Below are 25391 nucleotides of genomic sequence, written 5' to 3'. Positions count from 1 at the left end.
GCTCTGCGATCTGTCCATATGGAGAATAATCCATCCTCTGACAGTAGTTTAGTTTCATCAATGTGCATTTTCCTTTAGAGTTAATGAGCTCAATCACTGAGATCTTCAGAGAGAATAATAATTATTAGTAGGAAACTGATGATTGGTGGGAACACACTGTGAAGCTGACAGGTGTAGCAAAAAAAATGATCATACTGTGTTTTAAAAATCTGTGTTATGGCCCATATACCTGGTTTCCAGTGGCCCACATTGTGTATCTTCAAACCTGGGTCACAAACTTTAACAAAAGTTATTCCTTTTCTTCAAGGCTAAGATTGTTGTCAGGGTGTAGCCCATGGTGTTGGAATAAGATGTGGCCCACATTCAGGATACCTGGTTACCCAATGTGGGCCACCAGAGTGGTCAGGTTGACTACATGACATGGCTACGACCATTTCCTGTACACTGTCTGTACTTGTGTCTCAGTCATCCAAGTCTCTGGGGTCAGATGAACCTATAGGGAAGAGCATGTCGCTCTCCAGCGACAGGTTGCTGCCCAGGCCGGCCATGCGGCTGCGCAGCAGGAAGTGCGTTCTCCTCTGCAGCAGCCTCTGCTGCTCCTGCTTCAGCTCCACATATGAGCGAGAGAAGGTGTGGAAGATGGAGGTAACTGGGAAGGCCATGAGCAGGATCCCACTCAGGATGCTGCTCAGAGCCACCACCTGCCCCGGGATGCTCCTCGGCACCATGTCCCCGTAGCCCACCGTTGTCATGGTGATCACGGCCCACCAGTATGTGGCGGGGATACTGGTGAACTCCTGCGTGGCGGCCATTTCGTTTTCAATCAAGTACAGTAACGGGGAGTAAAGTGCTATGGCCACGCACAGAAACAGGAGGAGCAGTCCAAACTCCCGGGTGCAGCGTCGAGCCGTCAGGCCCAGAGTCCTCAGGCCCAGGGAATGGCGGGCCAGTCGCATCACATAGAGGATACGCAGGGCCCGCAGGACACGTAGCACCAAGCCCACTTTGTCCAAGTAGCTGCTGCCAGAACCCAGCCGTTTCTCCCCCTTGGAGGTGCTGTCCACCATGAGGGTGATGTAGTAGGGCAGGATGGCCACCACGTCTATCAGGTTCAGGGGCTGCCGGAGGAAAACCAGCTTCCTGCGATCCTGGATGAAACGCAAGGTGAACTCCAGGGAGAACCAGGCCACGCACACGGTCTCCACGATGAAGATGTTGTAGCACATCTGTGAGCACGTGCCCTGATGAAGACAAGGAAGAAACACGTGGTAGTACTCAATGTCACCACTAGATGGAGCTATTTGAACATTGACGAACTCGAACAGTACACTCTACAAGTGTTTTTTTTTTAGCATTCATTTGAATAAGACAAACTGACAGTAAGTGAATAGATTCTGATTATGTTTTACTGATGGCATCACTCTCACTGAGGTCCAATGACATGATTTTTAAAAATTAAAAATCACATTAATTGATCCTTAAATAAATTACGAATACTGAAAAAAAAAGTTTTTGGTTCAAATAATCAAATCTGCAACTCATTATTTCTTACAGTGGGATTTGAATTATCATGTGATGTTGTTCAATGTAATGACAGGACTAGAGGTGTGAGGTCACTCACCGCCTCCTCCTCCTCTCTCATGGCCGGCATGGTGCTGATGGAGAGGTTGATGGCGGTGATTGTGACAAACAGCACCGACAAACAGGCAAAGATCTTCCCCGGCAGACCGGAGTGAGGCCTCTCCACCATGTCTCTCAGTTTGCCCATACATCTACTGACCCTGGACTCCGCTACCTGCTCCCTGTCTCCACTCTCCGAGTCCATCAGGTCCTCCAGGAGTTCCTCCTCCTCCTCCTCGGCTCTCTCCATGGCTTCAAACTCCTCCACACACTGCAGCAGACGCCGGCGGCAGCACCACTCCAGGTTCTCCTCGGGGACGCCCCAGTACAGCAGCTCTTCTCTAAAAGAGAGGGCGCACATCTCCCTGAGGGACCGCAGCTTGCCGGCTCGCAGGAAGGTCAAGATGGTCCTAAAGGCACAGGGGCTGCGGTCGAAGAAGTACTCGTTGTGGGCGACATCGTAGTCGTCACAGATGCTCATGATCTCGTCAAAGCTGCTGCAGAGGTGCAGCTGCCCCAGACGGGACAGGGGGAAGTCCTCTAAGGTGGTCCAAGGCAGCTGGTACCGAAGGCCACCCACGTTAATGATGGCGTGGAGTTTACGGCTGCTGGACAACGGGGCGGCATCGTGGCCACTCCTGGTCTCAGGAACGGGCTGAGCCCTCTTGTAGAAAGCTCCCTTCTGGGCCTCTTCCTCTTGGAGGGGGGGTCGGTTGAGGGAGGTGTCAGAGGAACAGCTGAGGGCGCTGTAGTCGTAGTCGGAGCCATCACCCGCCAACAGGGTCATCTTTACTGCTGCACTCACATCCCTGAGCTCAGTCCAGCACCGGCACACTCTGACCTCCAACAATGTCAACACAGAAACCAGAGAAAGAATTAATAAAAACATGTTTAAATCATTTACACATTATTTACATTATTTTTTATTCTCCTCAGTGCTTGAACAAAATATTCCAAATATCTTCTGGAAAACATTTTATTTTTGCCTGTAAACCATCAATTTATGTAATTTTATTTTAGAGAGAAGTTTGATGGATGGACAGAAGAGATGCATTTATTAGATTCCATACCAGTAAATTAGGACTTTAATGTTTCTATCGGGATATTTCAAACATTTAAGTGACCCAGACTGGACTGGCCAACATCTGCTGTCAGGGTCTACAGTGCCCCCTGTGGCTCCTAACTGAATATGGACTAGAAGATGACTGCAATTAAAATCAATGGCTGTGATTTATTGAAGAGTTTCCTCAATCACTAGATGATGGAAAAACACCATTATCTCAGTTAAACATCACAATACTTAAATATGATTCACTACTGTGTCGACTCTACTGTTTCTTGTCATTATTTCTATGTAAAACACGTCTGTTTGCAGGATCAGTGTGGTCATTTATTTTTATGTGATTATTATATTATATTTCCCATTCAGTTCACTTGAAGAACTAAGACATGTCTTTGACCTTTATTTTATGCAAATGCTTCATATCTTGCCTGTGCACTGTTGGCATCTTCTACCACTAAAAACAGAACAGACACAGTGTTGCTAATCGTCACAGCTGATTGGCAGGACGACTTGAACGCTGCTTATACATATTCAGGTGGTTTGGCAGCAGGAGGGTTGAGAGGTATGTTATGCAATGGCCTGAAAAAATTGTGACAATTCCAAATGGAAACGCACCTACGACCAATTACAATACAATAACATCCTGTGGGAAAATGGAAGTTAATACACTACAATAGTACTAATATAATAATAATAATAAACATCCTGCGGGAAAATGGAAGTTAATACACTATAATAGTACTAATATAATAATAATAATAATGATCCCTCACAAAGACACAGTGACAAACGTGGCAAAGCTGTACAGTAGGGGGCGCCTGAGGGAAGGAACGTAACATCACTTGGGTATCTAAACCTGTCGTGGAACTTTTTGACCTATCATGTCGGGTATTTAACAACATGATAAATGTATGCACCTTTAAACCACACTACCTCACATGAAGAGCACTGCAGCACCAACTTGTGTTCATGTTATAAAGTCTCATACTGTATATGTCAACAGTGACGACCCAGCGTTTTCAAATTAAACTAAAGTTTTTTCAGAACTTTGACGTGACTTCATTTCTTCATGGTTCAATGACTGATCTTTGCACCTGAGGATATTTCCGTCGGTCGCCTTCTGTTCTACAGCACAGGCTCTGAACTGTTGACTGTTTTCATGCCTGGGAGTCACTCGTCAGCACCGTAACATGGTTATAAACCAGGCTTGTCAAAAGTCTGGCCCCCCGGGGCCAACACCCTGTAACTTGTTATTTTTAAATTAATTATTTACAAACCGGTGGCACCAGGAAACATTAGTGATGAATCAGACCAAGTCCAAGTCACCAGTCCTCCGGGGCTCCACAGCTTTAGGCCAACCACTGTGTCAAATACAGTTAACTAATTTTCATTGAAGACAGGAAACACCTTCCACCCCCTTCTCCTCCCCCTCCTCCCTCCTCTTCCCTCCTCCTTCTCCTTGTGTGTCACAGCTGCAGAGACAGCACAGACGCAGAAAAATAAAATCGAAGACACGACGGATTATGAAGAATATACAACGTTTAAAAGTCCCTTATTCCTACAACACATTTGCAAAAGTACAGCAGAGATACTGCTTAATATTAATATATAAAGTACAAAGTACTCCAGAGCTATGTCTTACTACAGATATGTACAGTAAAAATGACAGTATTTGTTATTACACTGCGCGTATGGAAGGCAACCTGTGATAAATCTCACCAACAGGACTCCCAGCTGAGAGACCAGATTATAAAAAAAAGTCCTCCCCCCGACAGTAGGTAAGGACAGCTGAGCCCCCTCTTCCTCAAAACCCTGTCCAGGATCAAGTCATTTAGGTCAGAATATTTCCTCAAAATCCTGTCAGGATCAAGTCATTTAGGTCAGAATATAAGACTATAATATAAGATTTCCAATTTTTTTTAAGTCCATGTCAGTGAAGAGACATTCAAGTTCAGTTGTAGTATTTGGTTAAAGCTCCAGGTCATCAGTTGTGGACATCAGGTGACAGGTCCAAGGCCGTCTGACTTGTGACCAGTAATAAATCACAACAGAAAAAAAAACAAGCACATGGTGGACTGTGTCTGTCAGCAACAGAGGCATCAGGGGACAACAATGAACCAGTCCACCGCGTGGACAGACATCTGTTCAACACAGCAGAATTAGAAATAATCACCTGATGCTGCTGAATATTTCACTGATGTCGCTCTCTGGTGTACCATCTCTGAATATTTTAAATTTCAAACAAAATCCCTGTGCTTTTTTCCAGTGCGATGTTTGATGAGTTGCTTTACAAATATGTTTTCTGTTTTTGTCAAACAAACGGAGAGAGTCGGTCGCCTCAAAGAAGAAGAAAAGAAGGGAAAAATATTTACAAATACCCGTGCAGTCAGAACGTCGTGGCCTGTGTCCAAACTAATTTATTCGATTACATTAATTTAGTGGGAGGGACTGTGAAATTAACATTTGCTGCACCACCATTTGTGGCTCAGGAAGGAGGGCCGGGTTTCTAAAACGGGGACGTGAATGTGTGGCTGACTGGTTATTAGGCACCTGCGCTGTCAGCCTGTGTCAGCCGCTGATTACAGTCAGCATCATCTTCCACCCATGAAATTAGAGCAAAACCCACCCCTCTGTGACACGCTGCCTGGTTGTGTTAGCTAACAATATACGAGCCGTTGGTGATGCACAGCACGGTGGAGCCGCGCGTTTTATGATTTATTTATCACGATGTACCTGTCAGTGGTGAACTGTTCCAGTGTAAATGTTTAAAACGTGTACTAAACTTTTAACACCGTGAAGCACTTTCAAAAATATTTGCCTCTCTGAGTCACACAAGTATAAGTAACAACAACATAAAGCAGTACACTGTTCACCCAAGTACAGAGTACTACAAGGAAGGGGATTTATTTCAAAGTACCTTTTAATATTTAACAGCCGAGGGAATGCAGTAGCACTACAAGTGGCACTAAAAATCAATTCTTAAGCCAATTCCCCCCCCAACCTGCCCCCCCAACAACACACAGGACTTGAATCAACGACTTGAGTTCCTTTTCCCCACTACTGTGTCTGCAGGGCTGCTTGTAACGTTAATATTCTTCCCCCTTCTTGATTCGTACTTCTCTCTTGGAGAGTTCCAGTTTGGAGCTGCAGTATCTTTGAGCCCATCATTATATTATTGCAAACTGAGATCAAAAAAGAAAATCAGCTAGGAGTACTTGGGCTCCCTACCACTAGAGGGAACCCAAAAACCACCGAGGGTACGCGTACCACAGCTTGAGAACGGCACAGAAAAAAACACAGAAGAGTCTTATTATATAAGAAGAGTCCTTAAAAAACACAGAAGAGTCGTATTATATACCAAAAATGGATTTTTGAAAATATATGTGAAAAGAATATATACATACACACTTATTTATGTGTATACATACATAAATATATATGTACATACATATGCATACACATGCAAACATATGTGCATATATACACACATGTATTTGTAGGTATATATGTACATTAGTATACATATACACATGCATACATACATGTATACCTACGCATATATACACACGTACATATAGTTATACATATATACAGTAGCTGTGTATGTCTTGTACAACAGCAGTTGCTTCAGTCATGTAGCCCATTAATGATGCACAAAATCAGTTTGTGATCATTTATATTTACCAGAACAACAACACTAGAATAAAAATAATTTCATAAAAACAGCGTCTTAGTCTTTCTTTCTTTCTTTTTTTTTTTTTGCCTCCAGTCGCCTCCGTCTTCCTCACTGTCTCCCTCTATGTGGCGAAGGTTATCAATACGCCTACAGTACATCAACAGGCCTGCACCGCTCTCCTACCGGCTCCAATCACACTTAACCCCCCGAGGCTGTTGGATTCCTCCCCTTGCCTTAAATACCACTGTGCGTTTGCCTTTTTGCAGCCACAGGAGCTTTTCTTTTAAAGTTCACTTCTTCTTTTTTTTTTGCTCCCGTGTTGGACCTCAGAGGCTTCCTCCGGGAAACAAAGTCTATCTCAGAAGCAGATACGAAGCGCGCACAGCAGAGGCTGTTCTCCCCAACAGATCGGCTGAGGTCTGGCCTCTCTCCGTGCCAGCGTTATCACAGCTCTGCCACAGGGCATGTTCTCCAGATTGCCTGGTGACTCAGTGGGTTGTGAGTCTCTGTTGCCTGGACTGTATTGTGCATGCGTTTCCCACTGTGACGGCCCCTGCGTGGAGAAGCTTGACTAACCACCGAGGTTGATGAAGGCAATTTTAGTGACCGTGCTGATAACAACCACCGCAGCAGAGGGGTAAAAAAACAAAACAAAAAAACTTTTAGTGGTTGATGAGATTCAATTCTCTGCATCACTCCTGTCAACAACAGTAAATGGACTTCCTGAAGGGAACTCTCAAGCCATTAATAAAGTTCTATCTATTTATCTCTGAACATAATGTATAGAGCAGCACTTGACCAATAAAAATATCCGGATCTGCTACTAGAGTGCTAATCAATAAAAAAAAGAGATATATATATATATATAGATAGATAGATAGACAGAGAGATAGATAGATAGATATAAATACATGAATATATATAGACACATATATGTATATATAAATACATACACATATATAAACACATATGTATGTATAAATACATAAACATATGCCTATATTTATATACATGTGTAGTAGTGATCATATTCTGCCATTCAATAAGTGCCATATATAACATACAGTATATAACATATATACAAAGCATGTTCAGTTTATATGTGTAAATATACGTATATTATTACCAAATATATTTTTCAATGTACTCTAGGTAGATCACTTCAGCCTGGTCATTTGAATAGTACATTGATTCACATCAGCGTTGCCAAAAAATGTGGGCGACCTTGATGATTAAAACAGCAAAACAAAAAAAAAATTGATATGCCATTTAATAAATTATTTCCATTTTTTTTGTTTTTTTTTTACGTCTGAACTGCTGGGAGCCTCGGACAGATCTCTCCAATCTGCCTCTGAATCAAGTATGAATTGCCAATCAGCTTGACTCAGTCTGTGAAACTCAAACACATGGAAACTGAATGAGGGATTTGAGTGTTTGTGATGAAAATCCAGACGTCAGACGGAGAGGCTGATTTTTCTAACAATCTCATTTGTTCCCTCCGGTACAGCTGCCGTGCCTGTTTGACTGACTACGCCTAATAATAATGCTTTTTTTTAGAATCACCTTTGTATGACTCCATTTTTCTCAGGATTTATAAGCATTCAGATCATACGAGGTCCGCTTGTTCCCCTCCAACGACTCACACTCTTCCTCTTTCTCCCTCAACAGCTCAGTGTTCTCTAATGGACTATAAGTGTGTGGTATTTCCAGAAATGGACTTGAAAACACAAGAGCTGCCAAGACCGGTCTCTCTCTCTCTCTCTCCCTCTCTCTCTCTCCCTCTCTCTCCCTCACCATCATGTCTGAATCTGGTTCTGGTTCTGGCTCTGCCCCTGAACACCTGTTCTTTACGAATCTGGTTCAACATTGAAGCAGTCAAACACAGCTCTGCCCCTGAACACCTGTTCTTTACAGCCAACCTTAAAAAGGAATGATTGTAAACAACAACGTCTCATGTAAACACAAAACAACAGGAGCAGCGCCACCTCCAGGGCAGTAATCTCCTGCCTAACTCGACCTGTGGTTCACCACGGTGCGGTGCAGCTCAGGGAGGTGCAGCTCATTTGCTGTGAGGATAAAAACCCTTGGACGATGAGCTGTGTTATCATTAATGGCTGTTTGGTTTCTGCTACGTCTTGCGGTCGATCCGGAGCGTTAGGGAAAACCGTTGAAAGGTTTAACATGAACAATTGAACGCAGCAATCGTCAGAATCTGATGATGACATTTTCTGATCTCGGTTGAACCGCCCTGTAACACGCTGCGTTTCTTCACGGAGTAAAACGTCTCCCTAATAAAGATCACACCAGATGCATCACACCTCCGTCATTTTCTGCCTACAGTTTAGTTCCCAGCTCTTTCCCGCTCTCCTCCACAGACAGGGGTCTGGGCCAGGGGTCGGGAACCTTCGCTACTCACAGAACTACGTCTGCAGCCTCCACCTTCAAATCAACACCAAACACTGGTTCTACAGAACAACAACTACACCAACAAACAAGACAGTTGTATTATACAAGTATTATTTCTACAAGAAAATGTAAAATATTTACACGTACATATTAATATATATACATATAAATATATGTTTATTCTAGGGCTATATATATACATATACTATGTTACACATATAAATAATGCCAAAAACTGCTGTTATTTGTTTTTCAGTTCCATGAATTCACAAATTGCATATTTAGGAATGACAATTTATCAAGATTAATCCTGATTAGTTGCGATTAATCATGATGAATCCATATCTACACTGTGATTCATCTGATTAGATTTACACATATATATAAATATACATAAATACAGACATACATATATACTGTATGTGTACACACTACTAAGCAAATATATGATAATTCTCTCTGTGAAGCTGACGACAGTTTATCACTTTATAGTCACATGAATAATCCTAATCTTCAACACAACATGGAAAATAATCCCAACATTTAAATACTTGAAAAAAAAAAGACACTTTTTTGTGTCTACATTTTAAGCATCAACTCACTCTAACTGTTGAACCTCTGATGTCTGGCTGTTATCACTCACAGTCATGTCAAGTATTTATTTTTTCTAAAGTGTCTCCACCTCCTACTGGAGCAGACAAAGTGCTTCAAAGGAGCTGCTGCAGGTCCCCGATGGACCGGGGTGACAGAAAGTACGAGCAAAAGATCGATTCCAGAGATGTGAAGGGGGAAAAGAAAAGAAAAAAAATCCACTCCAAACACTGTTACACTGCGAGGAGAAAAGTGTTTGAGCGAGGAGCAGACAAACAGCCACTCAGGGCTTTTCCTGTTGGCAAAGTTGATGGATGTGAAGAGGGATTAAACCCACAAGTAGGAAATAAGACAGATCGCTGGATGGACGGTTGATATGGAAAATTATGGCTTTTCTGTCACAGGAAATGACCGTGCCTTAAAAGCAAAATAAAAGCTACTGTGGACACTTAGTAAATTCCCCCGTGACTTTAGATTCTATTTGACAGCAGCAGGAGACATTTCCTAGTTTCACCAATGCACATCAAAAAAAAAACAAAAAAAAAAAACAAGTTAACATTCAGGCAACATTCCTCCTCTGGATTTGTCTGGAGTCCGTGAGAGAAATAACTCTTCTGCTGCTGCTGTTGCTGCGCCCTAACTTCAACATCTGCTGTAACGAAGTATCCATCATTAACGCCTTACACACCAAGACTCATGGGAACAGATAGATTTTAATTACTTCTTTGTGGAGGAAATTCAGACAAGCACTATTAAATGTTGGAACAGGAGCAGCCATTAGTTCATCTCATTACAGACCCAATTACCTGGAGGAGGGAGAAGGTAATCTTTGACATCTCATACATCACCGATGCAGAGGGAGGCGTGTGCATTGTGGTGCCATCATCGGCGTGAAACACATTAAAATTTAACATCACCTCCAAAATGACAACATGTGCTGCTTGGGGGGAGGGAGGGGAAGAGAGGGAGGGACGCTTTAACACATTCACAGAAACCAAAGTATCCAACCAAAATCTGCAGTTTGAGAATCCTCGGTGCACAGTTGTACGTTTCTCTCATACATATTTCAGTCCATGCACTGAATCCCAGGATTTCTGCAGATCAAAAACGGAGAAACTGTCTCTGCTCAACTACGGGTGAATGTTGACAGACCATAACACACTGTAATCTGGCCACAGCCTGGTTACCATGGTGTACATGCGTGGCATCCAGTATGTAAATCACTGTCATCTGTCCCTGTCACTACGTATGGAGTCGATTTATGGTAAAAATGAGGCACTTTCCATGGACTTTACACGCCGGTCCGTCTGCTACGTCTTTGGCGCAGAATAATCGCACAGATCAGACGGTTTTTATGAAGTGGTTAATATTTTTACACACGGGCGGAGATATATGAAAAAAAAAATTTTTTTTTAAACAAATATGAGAATTAAATCATTCAACAGTTCAGATGGAGCTCGTGTTGCCACAGGTTCTAATTAATGTTAGAAGTCACTGAAGTCTTTAAGTTTAGACATAAAAATAATTACAAAAATGAAATTACTCACCGTGATGTGAATCACCGTGGGAGCAGCTGTGAAGTTTCCTGAAAAGGAAAAACAAAAAAACAAAATGTGAGAAAAATCTGCTGCTACTGCTGAGGCTGAGTCAAACTCCGCTCCTGCTCTCCTGCTCATGCACTCGGCCGGTGAGACTGAGAGGAGCTCATTTGATGATCAGGAGCAACAGGCTGCCTCTCCTTCTCCTCCTCCTCTTCCTCCTCTGCGCTACCAACTCCCCTTCTTTTCCTCCCCTCCTCTCTCCCTGGCTCTTTTCCGTCTCCCCTCTTTGCACTGACATCAGAAGTGGGATGTGCATTATGCCAAAACCTTTTGAGAGAAATCCATGGCAACCAACATCTAGGAAGCCGTGCCCCCCCACCCCACCCCACTCACTCACACACACACACACACACACACACCCTTCACCTTTAAATGAGAATAATCACTCTCCTTTGATTGTGGAGTATAAAAACGGGTTATGTTTGTCCGGTGGTTTGCGGGGCTGAGGGGGAGGACGGCTGTGGGCTGGACCAGTCCCACCCGGGCGTCCAATTTTAGATAAGGAGTGGTAAAAGCCATGACGAGGTGCAGTGATGATGAGACGGTGAGGAGTTTATCACCAATCCTGATATAGATCTAGACCTGGTGGAGGTGACAGACAGCCACAGGTATGAAGGCGGAAGGAACAGGTGAAAGAATCTGTGAAGCAGTGACGAAGAGCTGGAGGAACAGCAGTGGTTTAGTAGAGCTGCTCTCTAAGATGCCCACCGATGTAGACAAATTAGCTTCTTGAAGAAAGACAAAAAACAGAAAAATAAGAGATTGGAAATAAAGGTAGAAAGGAAGAAAAAGAAAAAAAACACAAAAAAGACAAAAACAGCGAAAGACAGAAAGATAGAAAAACAAAGAAAGAAAAAGGCAAGAAGAACAAAAGAAAATGAGAGACAAAAATATAAAAATACAAGAAAATGCAGAGAATAAACAGAGAGAAAAAGGACAGAAAGGAGAAAGAAAGAGAGAAACAAAAGAAAAAACAAGGAAAGACAGAAAAAAAGAAAGATTTAAAAAAGGATAAAATGAATATAAAAGAAGAGAAAGTAAGGAAGGAAAGAAAAACAAAAGGAAAGATAGAAGAAAGATGGAAAGACAGAAAGAAAAAACAAACCAAGACACATAAACCCCAGCCCTGACTCCAGTCCTGTTCACAGCTCACAGTCCAAACTCACCGTTAACTCATCCACTCATCCTCACTACAGTCAGTGAACTGAAACTGTAAACACAGTCAATTCATTTACAAAATCAGAATGAAGACTGAAACTCAATTCATTTACAAAATCAGAATGAAGCAGAAACTACAGGAGTTTGAGTTGCATTTCCGGCAGCAGCAGTAATGATGAGGCCATTAGTGTGGAGCTGCTGATTATGGGATGCTAATTATAGATGTTGTTGTTTTGACCTTTTTATGTCTGGAGGATTACAAGCAGATGTGATTTTTTTTTCCAGAAACTTCCTTAAATATGTTATTATTATTTTATTATCCATCATAATTTCAAATAAACTCTGTTTGTTTACCTCAGCATCAGGTGTTCTGTTCATCAGCAGCGACACTGCCCTCTGTCTGTTTTGGATGATCTTCAAATAAAAATATACCCAGTAGGGGGCAGTAAAGAAACCCAAAAAGCTAAAGCCAGGTTGGCCCGAAAAAGTAATAAATCATGATAATTTTTTTTTCTTTTCCTCCTTATTTACCTTTGTCTTCCTCTCCTTTTGTTTTTTTTTTCTGCTCTTCATCTTGATCTTAGTCTTCCTCTTCTTCAACTTCTTCCCCGTTCACCTCCTCCTCATTTTTCCACTCCTTCCTGTTCTTGGTCTTCTTCTTCTACATACTTTTTCACCTCTTCTACCTTATTAACTCAGATGTGCGATCACTGATCATGATGAACGGTCGAATTTGTCGTCTTCTCCAGGACCTCAGCCATGTCACCTCATGTCAACTGTGGATAAGATTTAATTACGGTCGAATTTGTCGTCTTCACCAGGACCTCAGCCAATCATGTCAACTGTGGATAAGATTTAATTTAATAAAAAAAGGAGAAAAAAGGAGAAAAAAACCCCAGCTGATTAAAAGCCTCACTATTCAATATGACTGATGAGACTGTGGCGAATGTCAACTGTTCCTTTGCTCGTTTGTACGTGTGGTGTGAAACCACAGGTTATTGATTATTGATCGCAAATCACTGCTTGAACAAAGCATTTCTGATTGGGATTTGAAAAGGTCAGCTCTTCCATCTCTACTGTGAAATCAATGACACTATAGCCTCGCTAAGTTAGCTGTACTCTGCTCTGCTCTTTAGGGAAAAAAAAGGAGCCTTTTACTGTTCAAAGGTTACAAAAATTAGCAGTAAATATCCTGTTACAGTGAGAATATTCTGTGAGTACACGTCTTCGGAAAACACCGGTGAGTTGTACAGTAAACCTCTCAGACATCAGCAGGTTCTCCCGAGGGAGGACAAAGCTGTGGCTCCAGAGCCTGCATTTCATTTTGAATTTATAGATGGTATCACTTACACTGGAACGTCTGAAGAAACAGAATCTACAACCACGGAGTCTGTAATCATCTGGATGCAGTCCACGTGCGCGGTGTTGCCTGTTCTGTCTGACATTTTTATATTTAACCTGGATAGATTACAGTGATGTCAGAGGTAATCTGACCAGCTCAGTCAATGTTGGGTCTGGGGTGGTTTTCCCACTGGAATTAGACTGGGAAACTTTAGAGAAGGAACAAGAAATGATCCAGAAGAGTGAAGTATGTGAAGCTCACCTTTCACTTTTCTTCATGTTAAAGCAGCACATTCATCATTTCAAAAGTCTCCCTGGTCCCTGGTTTGCAATAAATATCTGATCTTCAAATAAAAACAAAAATAAGACGCTGGTTCTCCAACTCCACCAAGGTGTTGACAGTGGAGTGTTAGGCGTTGGAGGGTCAACTGGGTTCCATGGGTAATGTAACAGCCGTCAGACACCTGTCTGACCCCAGACGTGGCTCAATCCAAAGATCCTCTGCCGTGGTCCTTTAATCCTTCCTTTATTCATTCTGGCTTCACTTGTTTGTTTGTTTGTGTCGTCCTTTGTTCCCTCCATCGATCCAACCCTCTTCCTTGGCCCTTGAACAGTTTGCCTTGGAATGAATTAAGTAGCTCCACAGATTATCGGGACGCTGCCCAGAGACTAGACTCGGGGTGAATTATATTCTTGTTGTCAAATTTCATGCATATTCATCATCAGTTGTTTGTTGCCTTTGGTTCAGTGTTTTTTTCATTACATCAGGGAAAACCATTCAAAGATAACGCATTAGATTATATTTAGATGGAGAAAAAACAAGATAAATTCAGTGGTAAATTTGTCCAAACTCACTGCGGTGGAGAAGAGCAGCAGTCTGAGTGATTCATTTCCATGATGGACAAGGAGAAGATAACAATATGGTCTGGTTTGTTTCCTGTGAGAGGTTCAGAGGAAGAACTGAAAAAAAAAAACGTCCTTCGCACAAATAACTCAAACTACATTTCTATGAACTGTCAGACTTCTAGGTCTGAATGTCCTTCTTTCTTCACGGCAGCTCTTGGTTAGCGTGTTTCCCGCGCTGACGGTGGGAAAATTAATTACAAATCGTAGCGTCAGAAGCGGCACAAAAGCCTTGACGTTAATTAGCAACATGTTCGCTTATGTTTTTACTTTGAAGTTAAGACTGAATGGTGACAATGGCGTCCGTGCTTGATTTTTTCATTATCGTTATTTCACATGGCTGCAGACGGCAGAGGTCGGCGTGGAACGCAGCCTGATCTTCCTATGTTATAATTCACTGACGGCCTGTGACAGACAGAACTGGGTTCCAAAAGGTGAATACAGCAGCAGCCATATATAAATACAGTATATAAGGCCCAACCCTGCAGCGCTGATTAAATGCAGTATTATAAGGCCCGACCCTGCAGCGCTGATTACATGCAGTATCGAATTTACTTCTCCGAGAACATTATTCAAGAAAAGCCACAATTAACAACAACAATCAATAGGATTTCTTTAAGGGGCTCAGACATAAATCCCTTCGACTTCGACTCTGAATTGACCTCAAAACTGTTCAATATGTGGCTGAGAAATCCTGAGGCAAATACATTATTAAATAACAGAGAGAAATATTTTGTTATATATGAGTTCAAATAAAGGAAAGGAACTAGCATCATTGGCGGCTAACGCTCATTGACAAGAGAACAGCGTAATGTTGTATTTACAGATAAAACATAATCCGTCACAGCACGTGTGAAGGACCCTGTGGAGGACCCTGTGGAGGACCACTCAGTCCACAGTCCAAATCACTACTTACTAATTACTCGGAGATGAAAAGATCAGGATTACAGCTCAGGGATTAGCTATTATTCTCTAAAACCCAAACCAAACTGAAGTTCAGTGCCAGCGAGGCACAGCTGTGTTTGGGCTCAGACCTAATCTCAGCGTCGCAGGAAACAGTTGAGGTGATTTGGCTCTGCCAGCGAGAAGAAGCTGATAATAAATATAAACTTCACATGTGTGGAATCAAAGGAGAGATGAAGTGTCATCGGAGAATGAGAGTCGGGAGTCAGAACCCACTGTGTGGCCTGTGGTAAATGTGTGGGAGGCGTCTGTGACCTCAGCCTAATTTAGTGTTTGTCTGTTGCCAGGTCTTACTGTGTGTTTAAACAGCACATGGTCTCCACATGTGAATAAGAAGAAACGGGCGTGTATATTTATATGTACTCACAAATATACTGTGCATATGGACAATATATAATAACTATATATATAATTATATATATATAAAAGGTTGTTCCTCATTGAAAAATATATATATGCATATACATACATATATGCCTATATATGTGTACATATATTTATATATATTTAGAATTTTCTTTATATATATTTGTGATATTAGTCGTATTAGTATGTGTGGTGACTACTACTACTACTGCATGTGGCTGTTTACTTCAGGTGTAATTGTACTCAGTACTATTGCAATAATCCCAGCTGTATATTTAACACCAAGAACGCTACCGTATTTGTCACCACGTAGTAAAAATCTCCTGACCGTTAACCGTTGAACTTCTTCATGGGCTGTGATGTCACTTTAACTCTCAGTCTCATCATCAGTAAAATGTCAAGTCTCCACCTGGACGCCGTGACAACGGCACCTTCAGGAATTAGAGCGGAGACGGAGAGTGTTTCAAATCTCCTCTGGCAGCTCCTCTGAACCACCCGCCGTGATGAAACTTGTTTGGACGTTATGTAAAAGTCGAGCGGACACTGAAGATTTTCTCTTTATATTAATAATAGCTCGATAAGCGGCAATAAAACGACAGCGGTAACGGAGCTGAGGAGGGAGTCATGAGGTTTGAAAGCATTTGACTGAAGAGGCCGAGGGTGGAGCTGCCAACGTTTGTCTGGTTCAAGAGCAGGGGTTGAACACTTCACTTACGCAACAGATATACAGTATATGTTACAGTATATGAGTATGGAATGGAACGGAATAGAATAGAATGGAATAGAAAACACAAGTAATACAAGAATGTGCATTTCCATGAAAAAACCCCAAACATTTTTACAAAAAAAGTTGTTTTTAAATAGTTTAAATATATTTTTATAGTCATTGTAGCTCATAACTTTTATTCCAGTTTATTATTTTTTTAAATGTCTGTGTAGGTTCTAAGTCATTCAGGTCATTTAATCCAAAAATAGGAACTGAAGAAGCCTCTTGGACGAGAGGGGAAACGTCTTCAAAAAACCTCCTTCGTCCAGTTGCCCTCGATGTAACTATTTTTAGATTTTTTAAAAAGCTGTTTATTTTTGTTGGTGTTGTATTTTTTTAAAGGCAAAATTCTTGACCGATTCTTATGCTTTTCTCATAATCCAGCTCACAGGTGTTGGGTTTGTTAATGCTGCTCCACTGTCCTTCACACAGACCTAACTCCGAACACTAACTGTAACTTTAGTAAAAACCATAATCCGACATCGTCCTCTCGCTCAGTAAAAGGACGTTTGAAAGACACAACAAAACGTTCCCACAAATACAGCAAAACGAGGCACCCACACAGACACACACTAATCTCATACCCCCCTGTGTGGAGCTGCAGTATCACACACACATGTCAGGAGTTCACATGACTCCATACGAAAATAGCAGGAGGTCTCGGCTGATCATAGGCTGGAGCTTCAGCGGCAGAATAATGATTTCTCTGTTCATCTCCCTCTTATCAGTTGTCTTGTTGCTATGGACAATACATACAGTATACACACACACACACACACACACATATATATATAGAGAGAGAGCATCCTTCCATATGACCTCCTCTCCAGTCTACTGCGCACGGCTCAACCTGCACGACTTCAGCTTTAATTCATCCGTCTGCCTGATCCCACATTAGTAACAAAGCAGAGGATCATTAGGAAACAGACGTTTCATTTCTCCGTCTGCTTCCTGTATTTGCTGGTTGAGTCTGATGAACACTTTACAGTTATGGTCTGGTTGCACACCAGGGAATGTTGACGGAATGAGATAACGTTGAAGGGATTTAGGATTTGATGTCAGTTGTAGCGTTTTTTAACAGGAAGAAACCTTTGATAAAAAAAAAAACAAACAAAAAAAAAAAAACAGACCTGAAGATGTGCAGACATTCGCCTCAGGTGGTTGAGATGAAAGTAGAAACCGCGAGAGAGGTTAGCTAGACGGAGAGAAGGGCAGAGGAATATGAGGAGATGGAGGAAACCAAGGTGGTGGACAGAGGCTGGTGGCAGATCTACTGTAGTATTTTATCACCAGGGTCCAGTGGTTGGATGGTAGGGAGTATCAATACTTGATGAGTCATGATGAGGCCTGATCACTACATTAAAAGTTATGGCTAGTTAAAGAACAGGAAGTCTCTGGTCATGAATTCAAACTCTTCTTTCTGTTATTTTAATGTTGTATTTCCATTCTTACCTCATGTATGAAAGCAATGGCTGAGTTTGCGACTTATATATTCAAATATTTAATTTTTAAATGGTTGTTATTTTCACACTGACGCCCACTAGAGGGCACTCTAGGCTTGTGTACCAGTATGTACCTGCTACTCCTGTACCACTGAAAATTTACGTTTGTTAATTTTACACTGACAAACGCGGGAGGGCACTGGTGCGACTTACACACTGAATCTACTTATATGTGGGGTACAGTGCACTGCTAAATCAACGATAACAACTGGAATTAAAGAACACGGTAGTTATTATGAATAATGTTGCTTTGATCTGCTTTTCAATCCTGTAATTATATAACATTTTCTACGGCATGTCACTGTTTCGATTCCTGGTCACTGAACATTTCATGTCCTCTCCTCTGTGCAGGTCAAATATAAAAGTAAAAAAAAAAAATCTAAATTAAACAAAGTGTGACACATTCTACAAGCCACCGTCAAGACGAACGATAACGACTAAACTATACCATCACTGCAATGAACCTGTAGAGAATTAATCCTGGAACTCAGATTTACAAAAGTCTCCAATTCAAATATCACATATTACTGTGCCGTCCAGCCTTCAGCTTTACTGCCCTCCGCTGTGCTGACTAAGTCAATGTTGAACTACATTACACAAAGTACGGAGGAGTGAATTAAGCAGTAAATTGGAAATAGCTGGGTTACGACCCACCGGGGAGGGTCCGTGGTTAAGGTTAGGCAATAAACGCACTCTGATCCTGACACGATGTGGTCGGATTCATTAGACGAGGTCTCTGTGACTCAATGTTTAATGAAAAACCTCAATCCTTTACTCAGGATCAACCGATCTTTTATTAAGTGCCGTGAGTCTGTCAAGCGTTACATTGATTTCTTTCCACCATTTTTACTGCTCTCTCTGAAGGTTCTGGTACACGTGTGTTTCTGCCCTGACCTCGTCCGTCGTTACCTCAAAAACGTTCATGTAGTGGAACAAATCTGCCATCAGTGAACAGCTTAACCTCCTGGAGTGCTTCAACTAGAAAGACATAGATAGCCTTGAAACCAGGGGTCACCAACGTGGTGAGTAAGTACTGGCTGGATTAAAATGAGATATCCTTGAAATCAGGGGTCACCAACGTAGTGAGTAAGTACTGGCTGGATTAAAATGTTGAACGGGCTGCATCCGGCCCCCGGACCTCAGAAATCGACTTCAACATGACGACGTGAGTCCATTGTCTCAAAGCATGGAGACACTTTTACAGCTATTTCTCCAAAACTCCACTGAACTTTACTTAAAACTCTGTCTTCGAGTCGACAACGACTTAACACCGTTTTACCAACACTTCAACACCTGCCAGATTCGTGCCTCACCCAGGATTAACACCTCCCAAAAAACGTCACTTGGGAATATTCAATTTCTTTCCAAATATACTTGCTGTTGCAAATTGGTTGTAAATGAATAATTTATCAAATAATACATTTCTGAGGAGACACCGTTGAAGCAGGCAGTAACGGATTTAATAAAAACCTGCACAGGCAGACGCAGTCGGCTGTTAGCTGGTGATCACAGTCGGGGATTTAACGGCTCGTGGAGACAGAAATTTCCCTCAGGAGTTGAACGTACGAAAAACAAGCAGTGAACTTAGATTCACACAAGTTCAAGGAAAACAATATCACTTAAAAAACGTTGTTCAGGTCGAGGCTGTTTGAGCAAATCGATGACAAAAATAAACATTTCTGGCGTGTGTTTTGTTACTTTTTTTTATTGACTGATATTCCTACTGTTGCTCATCAGAACATCATGAATATCGTCGTTCCTGGTGTAAAAGCTTCCTTAAATTCTGAATATGTCTGATCACCAAAATAGAACAACTCAGGGAGCGGGCGGCGGGGGGCTCAGCAAATGAGATTTTTCAGACATATCCATTCCTATTTAGAGACGTCTTCACGGAGGAGAACAGACGAAAATACCCTTTGTTTTAAGTTTAATTCAGTTTCTATGGATACGGCATTGTTGCTATGTGACAGAAGTGAACCACGAGTTTCACATGATGATACGTGAATAAACTGTATGAACTGTACGTTGTTACAAAACAAGGGAATGACGTGTGAACAGCTTCTAGTATTATTTAATAATAGGATGATGTTTTAAAATGAACTGATGTCAGAGTTCAACAACTTCAAAAATAAACTTTAAAAAGTGAAAAAAAAAACCATGAAATTTGGAAGTAAATCTCGTGTATTTCTAAGGATGAATACGCTACTTTGGAGTTCATTGGTCCACAGTGCAGCGATTTTCACACTTGCCTTACACATCTGCCTTACATGAAAAAGGTCCTTGGTTTGAGTCCCTGAGGAACTTACCTCCAAAACTGTATTTTTAAACCTACTGCTTGTACTTCATGTTATACTTCTACTATTTTTATACGTCTTATTCCTAATAGAATAAAAATAATGTATGTATATACAGTACTGTAATGACAATCAGATTACTTTGTTACATTACTGTAAATTAATATATGCAATATTTTACTAACCGATCATGCATATGTTTGCAGTTTTCAAATTACTATGAACCAACAGGTCAAACCTGGTGATCAGTGAAGTTTTTTCTGATCATCTGTGACACATGACTACTTACTTGAGAAACAGAGCGGTTTGTAAAAATATTTTGTCAGTACTAATTAATTGTCAACCATTACAGTGCAGTAATTAAAGAAAATTACTTTTTTTTTTCTCCTTCCCTTCTGTTTGGCCTCTCAAGTGTGAGAAGTCAACGTCTGCCGTCAGTGTTAAGGACATGTCAGTGTATCACTCAGCAGGTCTGTTGATTACTATGGATTTGATTATAGCTGTGCAGAATAACAGTCGCCTTCACTGTGCAATCTGTGCAGCCCTTCCTCTCTCTCTCTCTCTCTCTCTCTCTCCCCTCCACTGTGCGTCTTTTAATTGGCCTGTTTGTTTCTCTGATAACAGTTATTATATGCAGTACATTACTGTCGTGTCACTGTTCGAGCAGCCGGGCTGAGCTTCAGCATGACAAAAGTTCAAATTTGAATTTGTCATCCAGCAGCTGTCAGCCGTGTTCACTTCTCAGTATGAAACTCATTGTTCTGTGGTTACCGTGTCAGGTGAGTTCTAACTCAGCAGCAGTGACCATCAGTCAGCGGGAGAACCGATCCAAAGATCTCGACTTCTGACCACCATTAAAAAAACAAGTTCTTCACATCTAATCTTACACCTGCCACTTGGAGCGGTTTCCTCGCATCAGATGCTGCCTTCACTGGATGTAAATGAGCTCTTGGCCTGGATATATAAGTGAGATGAAGGAACAGGAGGCCTTCAGTGTCTGTTCTCATCTCGACAGATGGATTTTTTTTCCCAGTCTTTTCTCTAAGACAATATGGAAGGAACCGACAGGGCAGATTTTAAATGCTCTGAATGCAACACATTAAAAAAAAAGAAGAAGAAAAAAAAAACACACACCATATTTTCACACACTTCTTCAGCCAATAAAATCTACCAAATCCCAATTCAACAGAAACTTAATAATTAATTTTATTGTTTTGTTGTTTATTGGACAACTGGACAACATTCAGTGTTCAGTGTTTCTCCTATTAAATCAGATGTAGTCTGTAGATTTCTGCCAGTGTTTGGATGAAATGCCATGTCTCATGTCTGAATGACTGAAGAACAAAAACTCTGTCATCCATTGAGTAGATGATTTCACGTCTGAATGACTGAAGAACAAAAACTCTACAAAAAGTCCTAAAGTAAGTAATGAAACCAAAGTCTTATTTAAGTACCGATAATTAGCAACTAAATGTTAGTTAAAGGCTAAAGTCAAATAATCAATAATATAGCTAATTCTAGATTAGCATGTGGCTTAGAATAAGAACCAGAATTGGTGTTTACTACAAAGTACAAAGTAACAGAAACACAGTTAGCTCTAACTGATACTGTAGCTATAACTGAACTAGCTTAAGTATATAAAAAATCTTTGCTAAATCCTAACATGCTACTGAACAAATACTACCCTGAAAAAGCAGGGATGTAAACTTAATAATTTAGGAGTTTAATATTTTGTTTCCCATTTTTACTTCATTAATATAAAAATGTATAAATTGAAGAAAATTTACAAAAAAAAAAAATCACTAATTTAATTTTTGCTTCAAACTTTGTCCAAGATGTTCAGTTTGTGTCCTTGATGACCTCAAATCATTTTCCTCCCCGTATAATAACTTACTGCCCCTGAAACAATTCTCCACTGGGACAAAAAAAAAAAAGACAGTAAAAAGGTTGAAAGCCGTTCAGATCAGAATGATGTTGGTTGGTAATGGTTTTGTTTCTGAGATGCAGCCACTGGCGCTCTGACTCTCCTCTGAGACACCGCTGCAGATGAGTGCATATGAAATATGAGAGCTCGTCATCAGGACCCGGGTCCACGGGATGTGATTTACTGGCAGCACTGGATGATAAGATGACCCCAAAAAGTCAATGTGAGCAACTGCAAAACAAGACGATGGGCTCCATCTGACAGCAGTTATGAATTCATTCATCAGCTACGGTATTCATGACGCCCAGAAATAAATGTAAACAAACAAACAAACACAGAAGTTGTGATCTGGCTGCAGATCAGAACCTGAAACCAGACAGCGCTGCTTCACTGCTGGGTGGAAATTAGGAAGTTAGAACATTTCACTGTTTCAAGTACTGTAGTAATACTACAGATTTATAAAGATAAAGATAAAAAAAGATTATTAACACAAGACGTAGATTTCTACAGGCAGACAATGATGAAAAGTATATTCTTCTTTTTACTACTTTAATATACAAACAGTACTTTCTGCAATGTTTACCTGGTAAACAGAAACTGAAGAACCAACCTCCATCAACAACGCTGTGATTGATGTATTCATATACACAGCTCAGAGTTCACATACTACAGTATAACTACCATAGCATTCGTGCGCCCACACAAACGCCTACTTTTAAATGAAAGCATCAACTTCACACCCTCTAATGGCTGCTGTAAGTCACTGCGGGGAAACAGGAAATTGCTTTACAGCGTGTACGATTGATACCAGACACATTTAGGGGAACTTTGTGTTACGAACGTAAAAACAACGCGATTCCCGGAAAGTACAGACACGATACGTGCTCGTGAGGTACAGGTAGTAGTAATGAAACATCAGTGCAGTACTGTGAACGGCCTGCGGTAATTTTACCAAATCCAACATCAGTCCTGCATCATAAAACATTATGGGGGATTGGACGAGAGTGTTTCAACAACACTGACGTACGTCCACACATTTTCCAAGAATATTCCCACAGCGACTCTCCACTCAGGAGTGGACTGCAGTGAGAGGGAATCATTATGTTAATGCAGGAACTCTGGCACTGCACAGAACTACAGTACTGGGATGAGCTGTGCAGCAGTGTGTTGCTGGTATTGTTGCTGGTGGGCGGCAGCTGTGTTTACCACTGCAGCTTGTTTTCTGTTTCTGATTTAATGAACACATGGCCACTTCAGAGCCAGTGTCACTGTTCACCCCGGAGCAGAGGTGGCATTTTACCAACGGCTGAAAACAAAAACCTCCAACGGTGTGGACAGTGTTGTTAGGAGCCATAATCTGTAGTTATTCTCAGAGCAGGGGAGTTGTTGATGTTGTACTCTGATAGAAACATACATCTGTGACAGGTTGATGTAGGAGTTATACAGCTGGTTGTTGAACTATATTACATTTGTCTACAATATATGGCCCGTGTACCCAGGTGTGTTCAAGTGTAAAAACCTCAGTCCTCACATTTGACTATAAAAACTGAAAAAGTATATAAATCTGTGTGAGTCTATGTCTATATCATATATATATCACCTCATATATATGTATGTATATATGTGTTTTAATTTAATTGATGGTACACACATATATAAATAGAAAACATACAAATATACAAACATACAAATACACACACACAAATATATATACATATATTTGCATGTTCACATATATACACATATTTATATAAGTATATATGTATGTATAAAATTAAGTTTTTCTTAAGATTTTCAGTCGCGTTTGTTAAAAATATGGACGTTTGCTCTGGTTTCAAAGTTGTTCATTTGAAGATTTTAAACACAAACGTAATAGTTATGCATCAAAAATCAACAAACAACTAAGTAAACAAACTGTGTAAAAATGTAAACAAATAACCCTTAGCTAACCGCCTCACAGCATGTACACAAATCCCACGTCCACTCAAAGCAGATTCCAAAACTCCTGTTCTCCTAAACTTTCTATTCTATTCAAAAGCAAAAACAGACCAATGCTGTTTGAAACAAACAAACAAAACAAAAAACGAACTTACCTTTATTGTTGTACTTTTGGAAACTTTTGTCCACGGAATAAACTTGTATTCGATATACAACCACATATCCCAGGATGCTTTGCTCTGTATTCCCCATTCACCATCGTTTTTTCAACCAGAAAGATTCAATTTGACGGATGTGAGATCATTCATCCCAACTCTGACGTATTTGCGTCCTGGTAAACGGCACGCCATTCTATTGGACAGGAGAAATAAAGTTTTAATAAAACATGATAGTGAAATATGTGGTAATTAAAACAAGGGGTGTGTGGGTAAGTTTACGACAGTTAATTCGTTTCTGCCAAACTACCACATATCAGTTCGCCTACCTTTGTATTTAGTGACAGCTCTTACATGTCCTTCTATGACTTTCCAGAATGTTTGGTCTTCGTCAGCAGCAATATATAAAATACAACGCAATAAAACAAACAAACAAACAAACAGGAAAACGTTCTTTTCTTCTGTTGAATCGTCATTTACTTTGACAAAATGGCGTCTGTAGAGTGCTGAGGTTTAAGTTTTGAGTCTCATGTGTACTTGATTAAACTTGATTCGCTCTTGACGCGGTGCTAAAGTGTTGTCATTTGCAGAGGGAGCACTTGTGTTTAACGCCACCTCAGTAATTGTCTCTTGATTCAACTGGAGAGCTGTTAAAAAGCATGTGTCTCAGGCCGGCACTGCACAGGTGTTGTCTCCCTCTGCAGGTCACAAATGGAACTTTTGTTACCTGATTACGTTATGTGACTTTCAATTCAAAAATTCAATCAAATATTTGTTTTTCTTTTTTTGTCTGATAATTTCATTAGTTTATATAGGTCATTACATTACATTTTTTATATTTGTCTGATACTTTCCACCAGTATAAAGCATTTGAGCTGCTCAGAATTTATATTAATGTCTTTAAAAACCAAAGTAAGACGGAAGATTAATTACATCCTTCATTCACCTCCTTTTAGAAGATAATGGTTAGAAGCCCATTTCCTCAGGTTCCATTTATAATTTACACCCAAGACCCAGAAAACTGACTCATGTCTCTGAATTTTTTTTTCTCTCTTTTGTGTCACTTTTTAATGATGTGGATTTTTTTCTCTCTTTTGTGTCACTTTTTGTGTGTCTTTCCATCT

The 25391-nt window shown here is 40.8% G+C and overlaps 1 protein-coding gene across 3 annotated transcripts; it reads right to left on the bottom strand.

Moving 5' to 3' along the window:
* Nucleotides 1–25202, bottom strand: kcng1 (potassium voltage-gated channel, subfamily G, member 1). 3 transcript variants are annotated; one of them, XM_017036150.2, is made up of 5 exons: nt 24597–25202; nt 24268–24463; nt 10904–10941; nt 1622–2456; nt 1–1241 (listed from the first exon to the last, which is right to left on the bottom strand). In XM_017036150.2, exons 4-5 carry the CDS (start codon nt 2405–2407, stop codon nt 462–464), a joined length of 1566 nt encoding a protein of 521 aa, XP_016891639.1. In that variant the 5' UTR covers nt 2408–2456; nt 10904–10941; nt 24268–24463; nt 24597–25202; the 3' UTR covers nt 1–461. The 3 variants fall into 3 exon arrangements, with proteins under 3 accessions (XP_016891639.1, XP_024915465.1, XP_008317259.1); XM_025059697.1 differs by lacking the exons at nt 24268–24463; nt 24597–25202 and adding an exon at nt 12470–12716; XM_008319037.3 differs by lacking the exons at nt 24268–24463; nt 24597–25202 and adding an exon at nt 12647–12676.
* Between the last annotated feature and the right edge of the window lie 189 nt (nt 25203–25391).

Source organism: Cynoglossus semilaevis, chromosome 10, assembly GCF_000523025.1.
Source record: "Cynoglossus semilaevis isolate Cse_v1.0 chromosome 10, Cse_v1.0, whole genome shotgun sequence".
NCBI lineage: Eukaryota > Metazoa > Chordata > Actinopteri > Pleuronectiformes > Cynoglossidae > Cynoglossus > Cynoglossus semilaevis.
This window is presented reverse-complemented; position numbering and strand designations above follow the sequence as displayed.